The sequence below is a fragment of the Bos mutus genome, unplaced genomic scaffold, assembly GCF_027580195.1.
Source record: "Bos mutus isolate GX-2022 unplaced genomic scaffold, NWIPB_WYAK_1.1 CTG343, whole genome shotgun sequence".
In the NCBI taxonomy this organism is placed as follows: Eukaryota; Metazoa; Chordata; class Mammalia; order Artiodactyla; family Bovidae; genus Bos; species Bos mutus.
The window spans coordinates 31365-49649 of NW_027219831.1; the positions used below are offsets into that span (position 1 = coordinate 31365).

The 18285-nt window shown below is 39.6% G+C and overlaps 1 protein-coding gene across 1 annotated transcript in view; it reads right to left on the reverse strand.

Annotated features, from left to right (window-relative positions):
• The window catches only part of LOC138986979 (ATP-binding cassette sub-family C member 4-like), a gene marked incomplete at its 5' end in the record, with an annotated part of 69582 nt that overhangs the window by 27284 nt on the left and 24013 nt on the right, over positions 1-18285 (reverse strand). Inside the window, 3 exons of the mRNA XM_070366951.1 lie at positions 160-315; positions 13124-13315; positions 14378-14478. Of these exons, the coding sequence (XP_070223052.1) occupies positions 160-315; positions 13124-13315; positions 14378-14478 (449 nt within the window). The remainder of the gene's footprint in view (positions 1-159; positions 316-13123; positions 13316-14377; positions 14479-18285) is intronic.

The window sequence follows — 18285 nt, forward strand, 5'->3', positions numbered from 1 at the left end:
TCTGATGAAAATATCTGTTGAAAATACCTGATGCTAAAAATGCTCTATTGGGAAAAAAAGGATCAACCCTTCCATGTAAATAGAAAAAAAATCAAATTAAAAGCAACTAAACTTAGATACTTTATAAAAAGAACATGTGAGATGCTCTGATGAGCATACCTGAGGTGCAACTGACATTTTCTTCCTTAGATCATGAAGTCCAATGTTGTTTGTCCAGATCCCATCAATCTGAGTGCCACCTTGGAGTTCTGACAATCTGAAAAGAGCAGCGATGAGGGAACTTTTTCCAGCTCCTGTTCTTCCCACAATGCCACGCTGTAAAGAGACCAAGGGGGATTAAGAATTAACAGGATGCAACAAAACTAGGAGAAACCCTGATTGTTGAAGATGAATTTTCAAAGTTCTATTACATATAAAGAGTAGTCTATAGTTTCTCAAGCATGGTCTTGGTGACATTTTGGGCCAGATAATTCATTGTTGAGGGGCCAGGAGACTCTCATGTATATTGTAAAATATTTGACAGCAGCCATGAACTCTACCCACTAGATAGCAGATGCAGCCTCCAAATTGTGGCAACTAAAAATGGCAGATATTCACAAATGTCCCTGGTTGAGACCACCATCAACCCAACCATATATAATATAAACTCGAGTGATTTTTATGCCTTAAGATGCCATGCATTCATTCAGATTTCCCTGAAGGAATGCTTAATATGCTGAAAATTGCTTTCTGTGATTATCACATAATTATGTGGTATGTCAAAGTGGGAGAAATGTATGGGTGTGTGGTGTATGTGTATACCTGTGTATGGATATGTGTAACTAACATTCATAAATAAAGCAAGAAGATGACCAAAAAAAAAAAATCTGCTGGCAGTGAAAAAACAGCAGTCTTCTAAGTGGTGCATAAGAAGTCAGCTTTTTAATTAACTTTATTCTTACTGCTTGGGTAATTTGACCTTGAGAATTACATGGGTAATTTTACAGCAATGTCAGCAAGTAACAAGTCTATATACAAAGAAGCATTCACTTTCTTTTTTTTTAATTTAAATTTATTTATTTTAATTGGAGGCTAATTACAATATTTTTTTTTTATTTTTTAAATTTACAATACTGTATTGGTTTTGCCATATATCAACATGATCCGCCACAGGTATACACGTATTCCCCATCCTGAATCCTCCTCCCCTCTCCCTCCCCGTACCATCCCCCTGGGTTGTCCCAGTGCACCAGCCCCAAGCATCCTGTATCCTGCATTGAACCTGGACTGGCAATTCATTTCTTATATGATATTAAACATGTTTCAATGCCATTCTCCAAAATCTTCCCACCCTCTTCCTCTCCCACAGAGTCTAGACTGTTCTGTACATCTGTGTCTCTTTTGTTGTCTTGAATACAGGGTTATTGTTACCATCTTTCTAAATTCCATATATATGCATTAGTATACTGTATTGGTGTTTTTCTTTCTGGCTTACTTCACTCTGTATAATAGGCTCCAGTTTCATCCACCTCATTAGAATTGTTTCAAATATATTGTTTTTAATGGCTGAGTAATACTCCATTGTGTATATGTATCACAGCTTTCTTATCCATTCATCTGCTGATGGACATCTAGGTGGCTTCCATGTGCTGGCTATTATAAACAAAGTGCACACGATGAACATTGGCGTACACGTGTCCCTTTCCCTTCTGGTTTCCTCAGTGTGTATGCCCAGCAGTACAAAAGGTCATAAGGCAGTTCTATTTCCAGTTTTTAAGGAATCTCCACACTGTTCTCCATAGTGGCTGTCTAGTTTGCATTCCCACCAATAGGGTAAGGGGGTTCCCTTTCTCCACACCCTCTCCAGGATTTATTGCTTGTAGACTTTTGGATCACAGCCAGGAAAAAAAACTGCATGAAATGGTACCTCATTGTGGTTTTGATTTGCGTTTCTCTGATAATGAGTGATGTTGAGCATCTTTTCATGTGTTTGTTAGCCATCTGTATGTCTTCTTTGGAGAAATGTCTGTTTAGTTCTTTGGCCCATTTTTTCATTGGGTCGTTTATTTTTCTGGAATTGAGCTGCAGGAGTTGCTTGTATATTTGTGAGATTAGTTCTTTGTCAGTTGCTTCATTTGCTATTATTTTCTCCCATTCTGAAGGCTGTCTTTTCACCTTGCTTATAGTTTCCTTTGTTGTGCAGAAGCTTTTAATTTTTGTTAGGTCCCATTTGTGTATTTTTGCTTTTATTTTTAATATTCTGGGAGGTGGGTCATAGAGGATCCTGCTGTGATTTATGTCAGAGAGTGTTTTGCCTATGTTCTCCTCTAGCAGTTTTATAGTTTCTGGTCTTATGTTTAGATATTTAATCCATTTTATTTTGATGTATGGTGTTAGAAAGTGTTCTAGTTTCATTCGTTTACAAGTGGTTGACCAGTTTTCCCAGCACCACTTGTTAAAGAGATTGTCTTTTCTCCATTGTATATTCTTGCCTCCTTTGTCAAAGATAAGGTGTCCATAGGTGTGTGGATTTATCTCTAGGCTTTCTATTTTGTTCCATTGATCTATATTTCTGTCTTTGTGCCAGTACCATACTGTCTTGATGACTGTGACTTTGTAGTAGAGCCTGAAGTCAGGCAGGTTGATTCCTCCAGTTCCATTTTTCTTTCTCAAGATTGCTTTGGCTATTCGAGGTTTTCTAAGGGATCTTTAAGAGGAATTATTCTTTGGTAGAAAAATGAAATCACTTCCTGATATTAAATATCTTAATTACATTCTATCTTGAAACTTCTTAAAATATAAAATGCAGAATCTTAAAAAACAGAGGCCAGTAGACAAAATGCACATGAGATCAAAAACAACATAAACAAAATTTGCTATTTACATGGGACCTTTCATTGAGCAGTACAAAAGGCATTTTATTAACAAATTAATACTTACAATTGAACCTTGGAAAAATACATGTCAAGTGTCAGTCTATTTATTAAAACCAAAGCAGAGAGAAATTAAGTGACTAACAATAAGATTAAAGAATCTATACAATGCAGGTTAAATGCTGGTAAGGAAAAAACTGCCTTCACGTATGGACGTATGCAGAAACTGGCCTTTTTTACCCATGAGTTTGAAAGTGAAAGAAAGTATTAGTCACTCAGTCTTGTCCAACTCTTTGAGACCCCAGGAATGTAGCCCGCCAGGTTCCTCTGACCATGGAATTCTCCAGGCAAGAACAGTGCAGTGGGTTGCCATTTCCTACTCCAGGGATCTTCCTGACACAGTGATGAAACCCAGATCTCCTGCCTTGCAGGCAAATTCTTTACCATCTGAGCCATCAGGGAAGCCCAACTGCAAATTCCCTGAAGAAAGCTTCCTAAGAGATGATTTCACCTCTATTTAGAATCTGGAATTGATGAGAGTGTAAAACATGCTTTCGATCATTTGTAAATCAGTAAAATTGTAAAACTCATAGCTATAAAGAAAACAACTAAATCTTTCTGAGCAATATAATCAGAATTGGAACTTTTCATATTTTATGATTTAAATCATATTTTCTGATTTGAATCTCTAAAGTTTCCCATCTTAGTCTGTCAAATCAAACATGGCAATTCAAAGAAGAATTTATCTTTATCGACATTAAATATAAGAAAAACTGGGTTTAGCTATTTATTATCTTACAAAGATAATACAATGTCTATTAGATATTTTTGTTGTTGTTGTTGTTTAGTTGCTCAGTCATGTCTGACTCTTTGTGACCCCATGGAATGCAGCATGCCAGGCTTCCCTGTCCTTCATCGTCTCCCAGAGCTTGCTCAAACTCATGTCCATTGAGTCGGAGATGACATCCAATCATCTCGTCCTCTGTCATCTCCTTCTCCTCCGGCTTTCAATCTTTCCCCAGCATCAATGAATTGGCTCTTCTCATCAGGTAGCCAAAGTATTGTAGCTTCAGCTTCAACATAAGTTTTTTTTCAATGAATATTTAGCATTTATTTTCTTTAGGATTGACTGGTTTGATCTCCTAGCTGTTTAAGGGACTCTCAAGAGTCTTTTCCAACACCACAGATGGAAAGCGTCAATTCTTTGGTGCTCAGCCTTCTTTATGGTTCAACTCTCACATCCCTACATGACTACTGGAAAAACCATAGCTTTGATTATATGGACCTTTGTTGGCAAAGTAATGTCTTTGCTTTTTAATACACTGTCTAGGTTTGTCATAGTTTTTCTTCCAAAGAGCAAGCATCTTTTAACTTCATGGTTGCAGTCACTGACCATAGTGATATTGGACCCCAAGAAAATAAAGTCCGTCACTGTTTCCATTGTTTCCCCATCTATTTACCATGAAGTGATGGGACCCGATGCCATGATCTTAGTTTTCTGAATGTTGAGTTTTAAGCCAGTTTTTTCATTCTCCTGTTTCACTTCCATCAAGAGGCTCTTTAATTCTTATTCACTTTCTGCCATAAGGGTGGTGTCACCTCCACATTTGAGGTTACTGATATTTCTCGTGGCAATCTTGATTCCAGCTTGAGCTTCATCCAGCCCAGCATTTCGCGTGATGTACTTTGCATATAAGTTGAAGAAGCAGGTTAACAATATACAGCCTTGAGGTACTCCTTTCAATTTTTAACCAGTCTGTTGTTCCATGTCTGGTTCTAACTCTTGCTTCTTGACCTGCATACAGGTTTCTCAAGACATTTTGTACCTTATTTTAAACCCTAATCCATATAATATGAAAGGACCATTCTCTGCACATAGGTAGGTCATAGTGTGTATATATGTGGCTCATGTGTGTGTACAGGCAGAACTCAATGATATCTTGAATTTGGTTTCAGACAGCCTCAATCATGTGAATATCACAAAATAAAGCAATTATATGAATTTTTTGTTTCTCCATTCAAATAAATTTATGTTTATACTATATTGTAGTCTACTAAGTGTACAGTAGCATGATATATTAAAAAATATGTACATACCTTAGTTTTTAATAGTTTATTGCTAAAAGAATGCTAACCATCATCTGAGCTTTCAACATTAAAATACACTGATCATAGATCAGAATAACAAACATAATAAAAATGAAACATTTTGAAATATTGCAAGAATTACCAAAATGTGACACAAAGACATGAAGTTAGCAAATGCTGTAGGAAAAATGGTGCCAATGTACTTGCTTGACACAGCATTGCCATAAATGTACATTTGTTTAAAAAAAATAATGCATTATCTGTGAAGCACAATAAAACAGGTGTGCCTGTATTTCTGGGTGTTCCTATACATACATCAATACACATCAGGACACAGGTGAGAATTGTATCTGTGAGAATGTGTGGATGTTCCCATGTTATCAGCTCTCCTGAAACTGATCCATCTGTGCAAACAAGAACATTTGTAAACTTTGGGTAAATGGACTGAGATATGTATGGACACTGAGGACTGCTCATGACCACAGGACTGTGAGTTCCAAACTCCAGAGAGAAAAAAAAAAAAATTGGGGAACTTCCCTGGCAGTTCAGTGGTTAAGATTCTGTGTTTCACAGAATCTTAGGAGGTGTGAATTCAATCCCTTGTCAGAGAACTAAGATCCCACATGCTGCATGGCCACAGCAGCCCCCACCTCCCCCCAATAAAAAGGCAACTCAAAGAAAATCTGGCTCTGGCTATCCTACTGTCCAGTCATCAAAACTATAGTCTGAATATCTTTTCTGGGTAACCAAAGGGTTTTACCAATTGCCTATGGAGAGTGTCACCAGTATCAGTAAGCTTAAATCCTTCAATCTAAAGACATTTGGAAGGGCTTCCCTGGTGGCTCAGTGGTAAAGAATCCACATGCCAGTGCAGGAAACATGGGACAATCCCTAGTCCAGGAGAATCCCTCATGCACCACAACTATTGAGTATGTGCTCTACAGTGTGCAGGAACCAAAGCACTGGGCCCACATGCCACAACAACTGAAGCCCTATAGACTGTGCTCTGTAACAGGAGAGGCCACCACAATGAGAAGCCCAGGCACCACAACTAGAGTAGTCCCCATTCTCCACAACTAGAATAAAGCCTGAGCAGCAACAAAGACCCAGCACAGCCAAACATAAATAAATAAAATGATAAAGACACTAGGAGAAAATCTTATTTTATTTGCTTTGAAATGGCCCCTTTCTGTATTTCCAGCCAGGTTGGTCTCTGATGATGACACCAACTTGTTACACACTTGCACCTGGATCTCTCTTCACACATCAAAGTCAACATATTCAACACCCAATGCCCCACACAAAGCAACCCATTCCTCCATCTTCCCCATTTTACTCTCACTATTTCTTTCCCAGACTCAGGGGCTGAACTGTCCACCTTACTTCCTGAGTTCAGCAAGGAGCCAAGCCTTGAAGACTCTACTCTTGCAGTGTTTGTGACTCAGTTCCTCATTTTAAGATCCACAGTCAGCATCAGAGTGCCAGGCTGCACTACCTTTTAAAAAACAAGGCGGATTCATTTTGATATTTGGCAAAAATAATACAATTTTGTAAAGTTTAAAAATAAAATAAAATTTAAAAAAAAAAAAAACAAGTTAAAACAAACTTTGTTTCATGATTTATTTTACGATTTATAAAAAAACTATGTTTTATGATTATGATCCTTAATCATAATCAGTATAAATAAATTTGAAAAATAAATAATAGCTATACTCAGCACTCTGAAAAAAACATTTTCAAGATGATGTTTTTACTTTCTAGACTTCTGTATGTGTTCTTTTTTTTTTTCTGTATGTGTTCTTAAAGACACCTGTTCCCATATATAAACAAAATGGGATTAATATGAACATATTGTTATGTGTTTTCATTTAGTATTTCATAAGAATATTTATTTTAATGGCCACAAAATATTACAGTATATGTGATCATTTAACAAACTCCCTTCTGCTGGATATTTAGGCAGTTTCCAATAATTTGCTATTATAAATAACTCTGTTAATATCTTTGAAGCTAAATCTTTTTTTTTTTTTGCAAATACTCTCAATCATTTCCTTCAGATAAATTCTCAGATGTGGAGCTGCTGAGAATCAAGTATTAACACTTGCAGAGGAAGCTGTTAGGCTGCTAACCTACTCTCCAGAAATAAGATACCATTTTCTATTCCCACTCATTTCCCTGCACATTCACAAACCTGGGTGTTATATCTTTGTTTTAATTGACATCAGTTTGAGTCCAAAAAGTGCAGTCACTTTCTAGGGACATTTTGCTGGAGGCACAGCAGCTCCAGGCGCCCTGCCTCCCACATCTGCCCACTCTGGTACCCGTGCTCTCACTTCTCAGATTAAACTCCCAAAGGTTGGCTCTGACCCCATCACTCCACCCCAGGACGTCTCTTCTACAAAACTGTTCCCACTGACCTCTCCATCTTTCATGTCCACAAGTGACCTTCCTTGGGGTGACTCGGGAGTTGTCAGGGTTGAGCATGAAAATGTCTGCAGCACACCTGGTAGCTGATTTTCCTGAATTCTTTGCAGGCGCCTAGTTCTTCATTCACTGGAGCAGGGCATCATGCTTTTGCTTATGTTGACCCCACCTCCTAAAGCACTTTCACATGCATTTCTATTGAATGCATTTCCACCTGCTGAAACCCAAACCACACATCACTAAGTCTGTCTCACATGCCTAAATCCTTGGAAATGCTCTCCCTGTCCCTCATGTGGGCTTGTCCCAACCCTAAAAGATGTTATGTCATTTTTGTTAAAACTTCTATAAAAATTGTGACCTCTTTCTAGCTTACAAGACTAATATAGCCATTTTCTTTTTGTTTCTTCAGATGAACTGTACATGTTGACAGCAGACTCTGTATGGGATTTGACTGTCTTATTTGTATTACCTGTGGTGTCCTGAGACAAAGAAGCTTCCATTGGGAGCTGAGATTTTTAACTCAGGCCAGATAAATTTATGGAAAATTTATTACCATATTATTTAGGTATATGATAAGCTGGACAAAGACAGACACAGTAGATGGATCCTACAGCTGTAAATACAATTTCAAATGGCTAAAACCTCTTTTTCATGGGATAAACAACCTTTGCAGTATATGTGGTTATGGTCATTTTACACCTGATGAAAATGATTACCATCTTTATCCAAGCAAATATTCTGATCCCCATGCTGGATGCTTTACATGTCTTATCTTATTTAAGTTGTACAACAACCTTACAGGTTATATCCTATTTCTCCCATTTTGCAAAAAAAAAAACTGAGGCTTAGTTAGATGAATTAGTCTGTCTGAAATGTCAGAGCCCATAAGTCACAGGATGGGACTCAAATCCACATCCTCAGGCTCTTCTCCATCTGCTGATGGCCTCCTTATCACCTGGATGGCCTGGCACTTTATCATGTCCCTCTGTGTAGCTAGAACAGAGAAAATGGGGAGGAGTGTAGCTGCAGTTAAAGGTACAGGCCTAACATAGAGATCCTACAACCAGAGAGTTAAAGCATGATGTGAATACAGGCATGTACCTGGTGAGTGGGAGCAAGAGTGTGCCTGAGGGCAGGTGGGCCGGCTGTCAGCAGGAAGAACCGGGACCCTCAGCTGGGCTGAGAGAAACCTGCAGCTGAGTGGGGCACATGGTACCTGGGGAACAGGTCAAACAGACCTCGTGCCCTGCTTGGGGCAGCAAGACTCATATTTCATCCTGTCAGGTGGTGAAAGAGGAAACTCCTCTGTCCCTGGAGAAGGCCAGTGTGAGGAAGGTGGGACACAGGATGAAAACTGCCTGTGATAAGGCACAAAGAAATGCAGTAGAATCATACAGAATTAGATTTTACTGTAAAGGCCTTATTTATAGAATATCAGTTCAGTTCAGTCGCTCAGTCATGTCTGACTCTTTGCAGCCCCATGAATTGCAGTACACCAGGCCTTCTTGTCCATCACCAACTCCCGGAGTTCACCCAAACTCATGTCCATCTAGTCGGTGATGCCATCCAGCCATCTCATCCTCTGTCATCCTCTTCTCCTCCTGCCACCAATCCCTCCCAGCCTCAGAGTCTTTTCCAATGAGTCAACTCTTCAGATGAGGTGGCCAAAGTACTGGAGTTTCAGCTTTAGCATCATTCCTTCCAAACAACACCCAGGACTGATCTCCTTTAGAATGGACTGGTTGGATCTCCTTGCAGTCCAAGGGACTCTCAAGAGTCTTCTCTAACACCATAGTTCAAAAGCATCAATTCTTTGGCGCTCAGCTTTCTTCACAGTCCAACTGTCACATCCATACATGACCACTGGAAAAACCTTAGGCTTGACTAGACGGACCTTTGTTGGCAAAGTAATGTCTCTACTTTTGAATATGCTATTTATAGAATATAAAACTAAGTAAATCTGTATGGTAAGTGGCACAGATCTTTCTAGTGCCTCCTGCTCAGTCACAATAGGGGTTTGGGTTATTCATGAGCTCAGTTTCAAACTGTCAAAGGACATTTCTTGGAAATCACAGGTTATCAGTTATCAAACACTGACTGTGGGAGAGAAAGGACTTTAGTAGGAGGTCCTGTTTAAATGCAATGCTGAGAAAGTGATCTGAATGGGCCTGAGACCCTGCATTTCTAAGAAGCTCCAGGAGAGGCAGGTGCTGCTGCTCTGGCACCACAGTCTGAGTCACAATGAATAAAGAAGCCAGCGGGGGAAGAGGGACAAGCTCAGAGTGAAAGGAGGTGTTTATAAGAAAACATTACATAAAAAAAGAGAAAATATAGAAAACTAGTATTTTTGCACATTATAGCAAGGTCTAGTAAGCATCTGTAAAAATTTATTATCAAACTAATAGCTGTGGGGGAAGAAAAAAAAATTAATGTACCTTAAGAGCTGAAAAATGCTTTAATATGGCCCAGGGCTCTCTAAAATGATCAAATCAAACATGAAATCACCCAAATAAAAAATGCAGCCCGTGTTGAGAAAACCAGGAAGTCTAAGATGCTATTTACCTCATGCTTTTTTTTTCTTTTTTAATTTTTGGTTGCACTGGGTCATGATTGCTGTGTGCAGGCTGTCTCTAGTTGTGATGAGTGCGGGCTACTCTTTGTTGCAGTGCATGGGCTTCTCATTGAGGTAGCTTCTTTTGTTGCTGAGCACAAGCTTTAGTAGCTGTGGCATGTAGGCTCAGCAGTTGTGGCACACAGACTTGGTTGCACTGCGTCATGTAGAATCTTCTCAGACCAAGGATTGAACCAGTGTCCCCTGCATCAGCAGGTGAATTATTCTCCACCAGGGAAGTCCTGGTTCTTTATTTTCATTTGCCATTTCTTCTGTGATTAAAGTCCTGCATAGTACCTACTACACTTTCCTATTGACTCTAACTTCCAGGAATCTGGACAGAAGAGGAAACGAGGGGAAGAGAATAAAGCCCCACTTTAACTGGGCTGGCTCACTCCCATGTCCCTTGCCTGCCTTCCCTAGTAGCCTCTCTCAATCAAGTCCAACACCAAAAGGGTGTCCTGGACTGGTGGGGGCGGGGACAGTTGAACAGGAGAGGAAACCTGTGATGTACACAGGTGGAGTGAAATGGCTTCATGAAGAGTTTCATCACCCAACACAAAAATGAGGCTAATGGCAATACTGTGTCAAGTTGCTGCAGTCATTAATTCAGTCTCCATTTGCCCTCAAACATTTTAGAATCTCAATAATCCTATGATTTGCAGGCTTTAAGAAAAAAGAATAAGAATCTTTTATGTTCCTAAATTGTACTACAGAGTGTCTTAGATAGTTCGTGTTCTATGCCTTTTGGGAAAATTTAAGACCAAAGCAAGTTAACACAATTACATTTACAATGGAAAATCTGAAATACACATTATCTGAGAGTAAACAAACATTGCCTTCAGTGCTCGAGGGAACAGGATTGTATCAAGAGTTGTGGTTAATGTTTTCCTGACACAGCAGTTCACCTTCTTCCTGAGCTACAAGGGAACTGGAAATTAGGACCAGCTTTTGCCCTGTGACTAACTGAAGTTGCTCTCAACTTCATTTGTAACATTTGGGGATTAAATTGAATATTTATTTTTTCATTTTCATGTTACAAGGATATCATTCATTTAATTACAGCTACAGTCCATTAGATGGGTCTGTGGTGGTGAGAGTTTTAAAGAGCAGTTCTTTCAGTTATTCAGAGCTGTCTTGTGTATGTGTGTGTGTTGGTTGCTGCCTGCTCACACCTGTGTGCTACTCACCCTTGAAACCAGCAGTCCCTCAGCACCCTCTCTGTGCCCTGCAGAATGCCACTTTCTGGGGAACAAAGATGAAAACAAGATGCTCCCTGATTTTAAAAAACCTCAAGAAACTTACTGTGCAATACAGACTCCAAATTATAAAGCATGCTATAGGTGCTAGCTTTTATTTTAATTACAGAAAATTTCACATAATGTAAAATTTAACTACATAACAATTTTTAAGTGGACAGTTTGGTGTTGAGTATATTCACACTGGTGTGCAGCCAAGCTCGAGAAATTTTTTTGCCTGCTAAAACTGAAATTCTTACCAATTAAACAAACAAACTCCCCATTTCCCATGTCCCAGTCCCTGGAGACCACCATCCTACTTCCTGTCTTCCTGAATTTGACTACTCTAGGAATCTCACATAAGTGGAATCAGAGTATTCATTCCCTTTGTGTGAGGCTAACATCATTTGGCAAGATATCATGAAGGTTTATCCATAGGTCAGAATTTTCTTCCTTTTTAAAACTGAATAATATTTCATTGTAAGGATTTAGTTCCTTCCAATTTTTGGCTACTGTGAAAACAGGTATATCATAATTTCTATCTTAAAATAAAATATAAGACAATAAGGAAAAATTGAGGGTCTCAAAGATGCATTAGATCAACTCAGAAAATGAGGAGATGTTCACCAGCCAGATGATGGAAAGAACAGGTCTCTGAGGTAGAGGCTCAGAGAGCACACTGAAAACTGGAGGGCATGGTGCTTTGGGAGAATCTACACACGGCCTGATTGCAGGGGTGTGCGTAAGTCAGGAGACATACTGGCTTCAGGGAGGTGGGGAAGAGCTTCCTACCACCTTGCCTGCTCTGGTTTAGTCTCTTCTTTAAGACTCTATCCTGGCCCAGCTGAGAGCCTCATGCTAAACGTGAAAGGAACATCACCAGCAGACGTGGACACTGGCAGGTCCAGGTCACAGCCTCTCTGCCATCTCCATGTAGATCTTCCCTGCTCCCTTCAATATGCTTTTGACTTTGAGCAAGTCTCCAGGCCCTGCCTCCATCTGAGGCCCTGGTTCCTCACCCTTGACTGCATCATGATTCAGGCTGTTCTCTAGTGGCTAAAAGCTCACCCGACGGCCCCCACTGGAGTGGGCTTAGGGCTGTGGTCCAGTTCCAGCAGTAGCTCAACCCAGGCCAGTAAGGATCAGATTTGTGCTAAAGAAAGAAGCAGTCTTTGGGGGGAGGACGGGGGATGGCAGCTCAGTGTGGGTGAGTAGAGGACAAGTCCACGGAAAAAACCCAGGGACAGAGGGGCAGGCTGCAACCAGAGTGCACCGTGGGAGGAAAAGAAGATTTCAGAAACAGAAAGAAAAAAAGATGGGGGACTCTGCTGGTAGTCTAGTGGCTAAGAACTTGTGCTCCCATTGCAGGGGACCTGGGTTCGATTCCTGATCAGGGAACTATTAATAGATCCCACATACTGCAACTAAGAGTTCACATGCCATGATGAAGATCAAAGACCCTGTGTGCCACAACTAAGGCCAGCACAGCCAAATAAATAAATAAATAAATATATATATATATATATATATATATATATATATATATATTAAAAAAATAAAAGGTGGAAAGGAATGAAATATTGGAGAGTTAGGAACAGAGAGCCAGGGCAGACTACCCAGACTTCGTACAAATAATTAAGTGTCACATATAGTGTCCTGGGTCAGGTTAAGATCAAGCCCTGGATCCCAGGGCCCATCAACCACCATGAAGGAGCTGGGGACACAGAGAAAAAATGCTGATATCCCCATTCCATGGTCAGTTTCCAAGAAAGATTCAGGGACAGTGTCACTGATCTAATCTGCATCCGTTAGGAACAAAGAGTCCCCCTGTACACGGACAAGGAAGCCAAGAGCAGAAGTGGTGCTAAACCTTTAGCTGGATTTTAAAGAGGCAAATGGCTTACACTAACCTTTTCTCTTGAGTCAAAGGACATCCCCAGGTTCTTCAATACCAGAGGCCCATCCAAGCTGTACCTGAAGTTAATATTAGAAAAGTAAATCTTTCCACTCTGGGGCCAGGATGGTGGTGGGCGATACTCAAGTTCCCAGGGTGCTTCTTTCTCAAGGTCTGTGTATTCAATCCCTCTTTCTACTGAAATCATCTGAAATGCATATGATATCATATGAGTTAGTGTCAGAGGGTCTTATTTATGGATGATCAGAGACTGTAAATAAAACCTTCTGCTTTTCTATGGTTCAGAACATCCCAGGCTCAGAATCCGCAAAGGACAGAAGTAGGAGTCTGATGAGGTCTTGGATGATTTACAAACTTGTTTATCATCTTCAACACTTTTACTTATGACCATTCCCTTCAACTTTGTATTAAAACTAAAAGCATTAGAGAAAGTGAATGGTAAAATTTTATTGATCCACATTTCACATTTGAAGAAAACACAAGAGAATTTTTTCAAAGAAAAGAATACTTATGGACACCCATCAGTATGTGTGGCTACAGAAGGGTCACATGTTACAGATGAGCAGAATTGGACGGTCATCAAGACTCATTTTAATATAGTCCCTGTCTACTTTGTTAGAAGGCTGACATGGAAAGACTTTGTTTTTCTCCCTTTAGGAGAAGATACAAATATTCAAAATGTAGAATTTACATACTAACTAAGGCCTCCTAAACAACCATGACTCCACACATTTGAGAGCACACTCTGACAGGGAGCCTATCCTACCAGAGAGGAGGGCTGCCAGCAAATTCAGGTGTTCAAAACATACAAGAATAAATGCTAAAATATGGGCAGGGGTGGAGGAACATATTAATTAAATAAACCTCAAAATATCGGATTCTTCTCTTTTACCAAAATGAGTAATTACCCATTAAGAAAAAAAGGTAAACAAGTCGCTAAGTTAACAAACAATTAGCCTGTATTCTCTCCAGAATTTCAGGACTTTTCTCCTATGAGACATTTATTGTATCTGAAGTCAGTCTGTGATAAATATAAAATTTTATGACATGGTATACATAAGTCTGAGAAAAGATGTATATATTTTATTTTACATTAACTATAGGCAGATGGAGGAGAATGCAAAAAAAAAAAAAAACTTTGTTAACTATGATGTAAAAATAATAGTTATTATTTTACATAAGAATTACTTTTAAGCCATTTAATACCAAGGAGACCTGAAAAGGCTAAGAACAAAAAGATTAACATCACCATGTTCTCAACTTCAGCACTTTGCCTGACGCACCACTGGAACATCCCCGTTAGTGTGAGAGTGAGAGACAGGACCAGACCAACCTCCCCGAGATCCAAAGCTAAATGAGGAAGAAGAGGAATAAAGTCAGTCTCCTTCTCAACCCCTCACACAGGTCCTTCTGTCACTTTACCAAGAAGACTACTTTATTTTTATGATTTTTATTAGAGTATAGTTGATTTACAAAGTTGTGTTAGTTTCAGGTGTACAATAAAGTGAATTAGCCAGATATATACACATATAATCTATTCTTTTTAAAGTTATTTCCCATATATGTCATTCAGTTCAGTTCAGTTCATTTGCTCAGTCGTGTCCGACTCTTTGCGACCCCGTGAATCGCAGCACGCCAGGCCTCCCTATCCATCACCAACTCCCAGAGTTCACTCAAACTCATGTCCATCAAGTCGGTGATGCCATCCAGCCATCTCATCCTCTGTTGTCCCCTTTTCCTCCTGCCCTCCATCCCTCCCAGCATCAGAGTCTTTTCCAGTGAGTCAACTCTTTGCATGAGGTGGCCAAAGCACTGGAGTTTCAGCTTTAGCATCATTCCTTCCAAACAACACCCAGGACTGATCTCCTTTAGAATGGACTGGTTGGATCTCCTTGCAGTCCAAGGGACTCTCAAGTGTCTTCTCCAACACCACAGTTCAAAAGCATCAATTCTTCAGTGCTCAGCTTTCTTCACAGTCCAAATCTCACATCCATACATGACCACTGGAAAAACCATAGCCTTGACTAAACAGACCTTTGTTAGCAAAGTAATGTCTCTGCTTTTGAATATGCTATTTAGGTTGGTCATAACTTTTCTTCCAAGGAGTAAGTGTCTTTTAATTTCATGGCTGCAGTCACCATCTGCAGTGATTTTACAGAGTATTAATTAGAGTTCCCTGTGCTATACTGTAGATACTGTTTAGTTATCTATTTTATATAGCAGTGAGAGGACTCCTTTATAATATTTGAATCATTTACATGTAATGATAGTATTACTCATAATATTACTTCTGTTGATTGAGACCATAAAACAGTTTAAAAAAAAAGAAAAACCCACTATGAGGGACTTCCTGGGTGGTTCAATAGCTGAGACTCCACACTTTCAATGCAGGGGGCCTGGATTCAATCCCTGGTCAGGAAACTAGATTCCACATTCCACAACTAAGACTTCACATGCTGCAACTAAAGTCCTGCCTGTCTCAACTGAGACTGAAGATCCCCTGTGCCCCAACTAAGACCCAGTGCAGACAAAAAAATAAATATTTTTTAAAAATATTATGCATTTAGGAAGAATTAACAAAGTTTTTGCTGCTGTTCAGTATCTAAGTCATGTCTGACTCTGCAACACCATGGACTGCAGCACACCAGGCTTCCCTGTCCTTCATTGTCTCCCAGAGTTTGCTCAAACTCACGTCCATTGAGTTGGTGATGCTATCTAACCATCTCATCCTCTGCTGCCCTCTTCTCCTTTTACCTTCAGTCTTTCCCAGCATCCAGGTCTTTTCCAGTGAGTTAGCATTTTGCATCAGGGGGCCAAACTATGGGAGGTTCAGCTTCAGCTTCAGCATCAATCCTTCCAATGAATATTCAGGACTGATTTCCTTTAGGATTGATTGCTTTGATCTTCTTACAGTCCAAAGGACTCTCAAGAGTCTCCTCTAGCATCACAATCCAAAAACATCCATTCTTCAGCCCTCAGCCTTCTTAAGGGCTTCCATTGTGGCTCAGCTGTTAAAGAATCCACCTGCAGTGCGGGAGATCTGGGTTTGATCCCTCGGTTGGGAAGATCCCCTGGAGAAAAGAACGGCTACCCATTCCAGTAATTCCAGTATTCTGGTCTGGATAATTCCATCAATTGTACAGTTCATGGGGTCACCAAGAGTCAGACATGACTGAGCAACTTTCACTTCACAGCCTTCTTAATGGCCTAACTCTTACGTCCTTACATGACTACTGGAAAAAACATAGCTTTGACTATATGGACTTCTGTTGGCAACATGATGTATCTGCTTTTTAATATTCTGTCTAGGTTTTTCATAGCTTTCTTCCAAGAAGCAAACATCTTTTAATTTCATAGCTGCAGTCACTGTTCAAAGTAATTCTGGAAACAAAGAAAATAAAATCTGTCACTGCTTCCACTTTTTACTATATATGTGCCATGAAGTGATGGAACAGGATGCCATGATCATTGTATTTTGAATGTTGAATTTCAAGCCAGCTTTTTCACTCTCCTCTTTCATCCTCATCAAGAGATTCTTTATCTCCTCTTCACTTTCTGCCATTAAAGTGATATCATCTGCCTATCTGAAGCTGCTGATATTTCTCCTGGCAATCTTGATTCTAGCTTGTGAGTCATCCAGCCTCGCATTTTGCATAATGTACTCTCCATATAAAATAAATAAACAGTGACAATATACAGCCTTTTCATACTCCTTTCCCAATACTGAACCAGTCTACTCTTCCACGTTCAGTTCTAATTGCTTCTTCTTGACCTCCATACAGGTTTCTCAGGAGACAGGTACAGTGGTATGGTATTCCTATCTCTTACAGAATTTTCTAGATTGTTGTGATCCACACAGTCAAAGCCTTTCACATAGTCAATGAAACCAATGCTCTTTTGGAATTCCCTTGCTTTCTCTATGATCATATGAATGTTGGCAATTTGATCTCCAATTACTCTACCTTTTCTAAACCCAGCTTGTACATCTGAAAGTTCCCAGCAAACATACTGTTGAAGGATTTTGAGCACAACCATCAGTTCAGTTCAGTTGCTCAGCCGTGTCTGACTCTTTGGCACCCCATGAATAGCAGCACACCAGGCCTCCCTGTCCATCACCAACTCCCAGAGTTTACTCAAACTCATGTCCATTGAGTCGGTGATGCCATCCAGCCATCTCATCCTCTGTCGCCCCTTCTCCTCCTATCCCCAATCCCTCCCAGCATCAGGGTCTTTTCCAATGAGTCAACTCTTTGCACAACCTTACTAGCATGCAAAATGAGTGCAATTGTGTGGTAGTTTGAACATTCCTTGGCATTGCCCTTCTTTGAGACTAGAATGAAAACTGACCTTTTCCAGTCCTATAGCCACTGCTGAGTTTTCCAAATTTGCTGGCATATTGAGTGTAGCACTTCAACAGTATCTTCTTTTAGGATTTTAAATGCTCAACTGGAATTCCATTACCTTCACTAGCTTTGTTCATAGTAATCCTTTGAAATTAAGACCCTCTTGACTTCACACTCCACGATGTCTGGCTCTAGGTGAATGACCATGCCATCATGGTTATCCAGGTCATTAAGATCTTTTTTGTACAGTTCTTCTGTGTATTCTTGTCATCTCTTCCTAATCTCTTCTGCTTCTCTTATCATTTCTGCCCTTTATCATATTAATCCCACCTGGATTGAGATATACTTGACAGTATTATATAGGTGAAGTTCATGTCATTATTCAGATTTTTGTCCCTATGGCTTCAATTATCATTATGTAATTTCACTTTCTATATCCAATGTAGTTGCAATTGAAACCACAAAAACAAGGCAACGGGTTCTAAGAGGTAGCGCTTTTGAATCTAAATTGTGGTGGATTCATTTTGATATTTGGCAAAACTAATACAATTATGTAAAGTTTAAAAATTAAATAAAATTTAAAAATCAATCAATCAATCAATATGGATTAACTCAAAAAAATAAAATAAAATATGACTCTCACTGTTCCATTATTAATGACTAAGATTCAGTGTTATTAGTATGGAGTAGTTAAGGACAGTGAATTCATGCCACATTCCAATAGCTGCTCACCTGGTACCCACACAACAGTGAGGATACTGTTTTTGTAACAGAGAATCTTTCTCATTCCAGTACACCAGACCCCTACAAACAA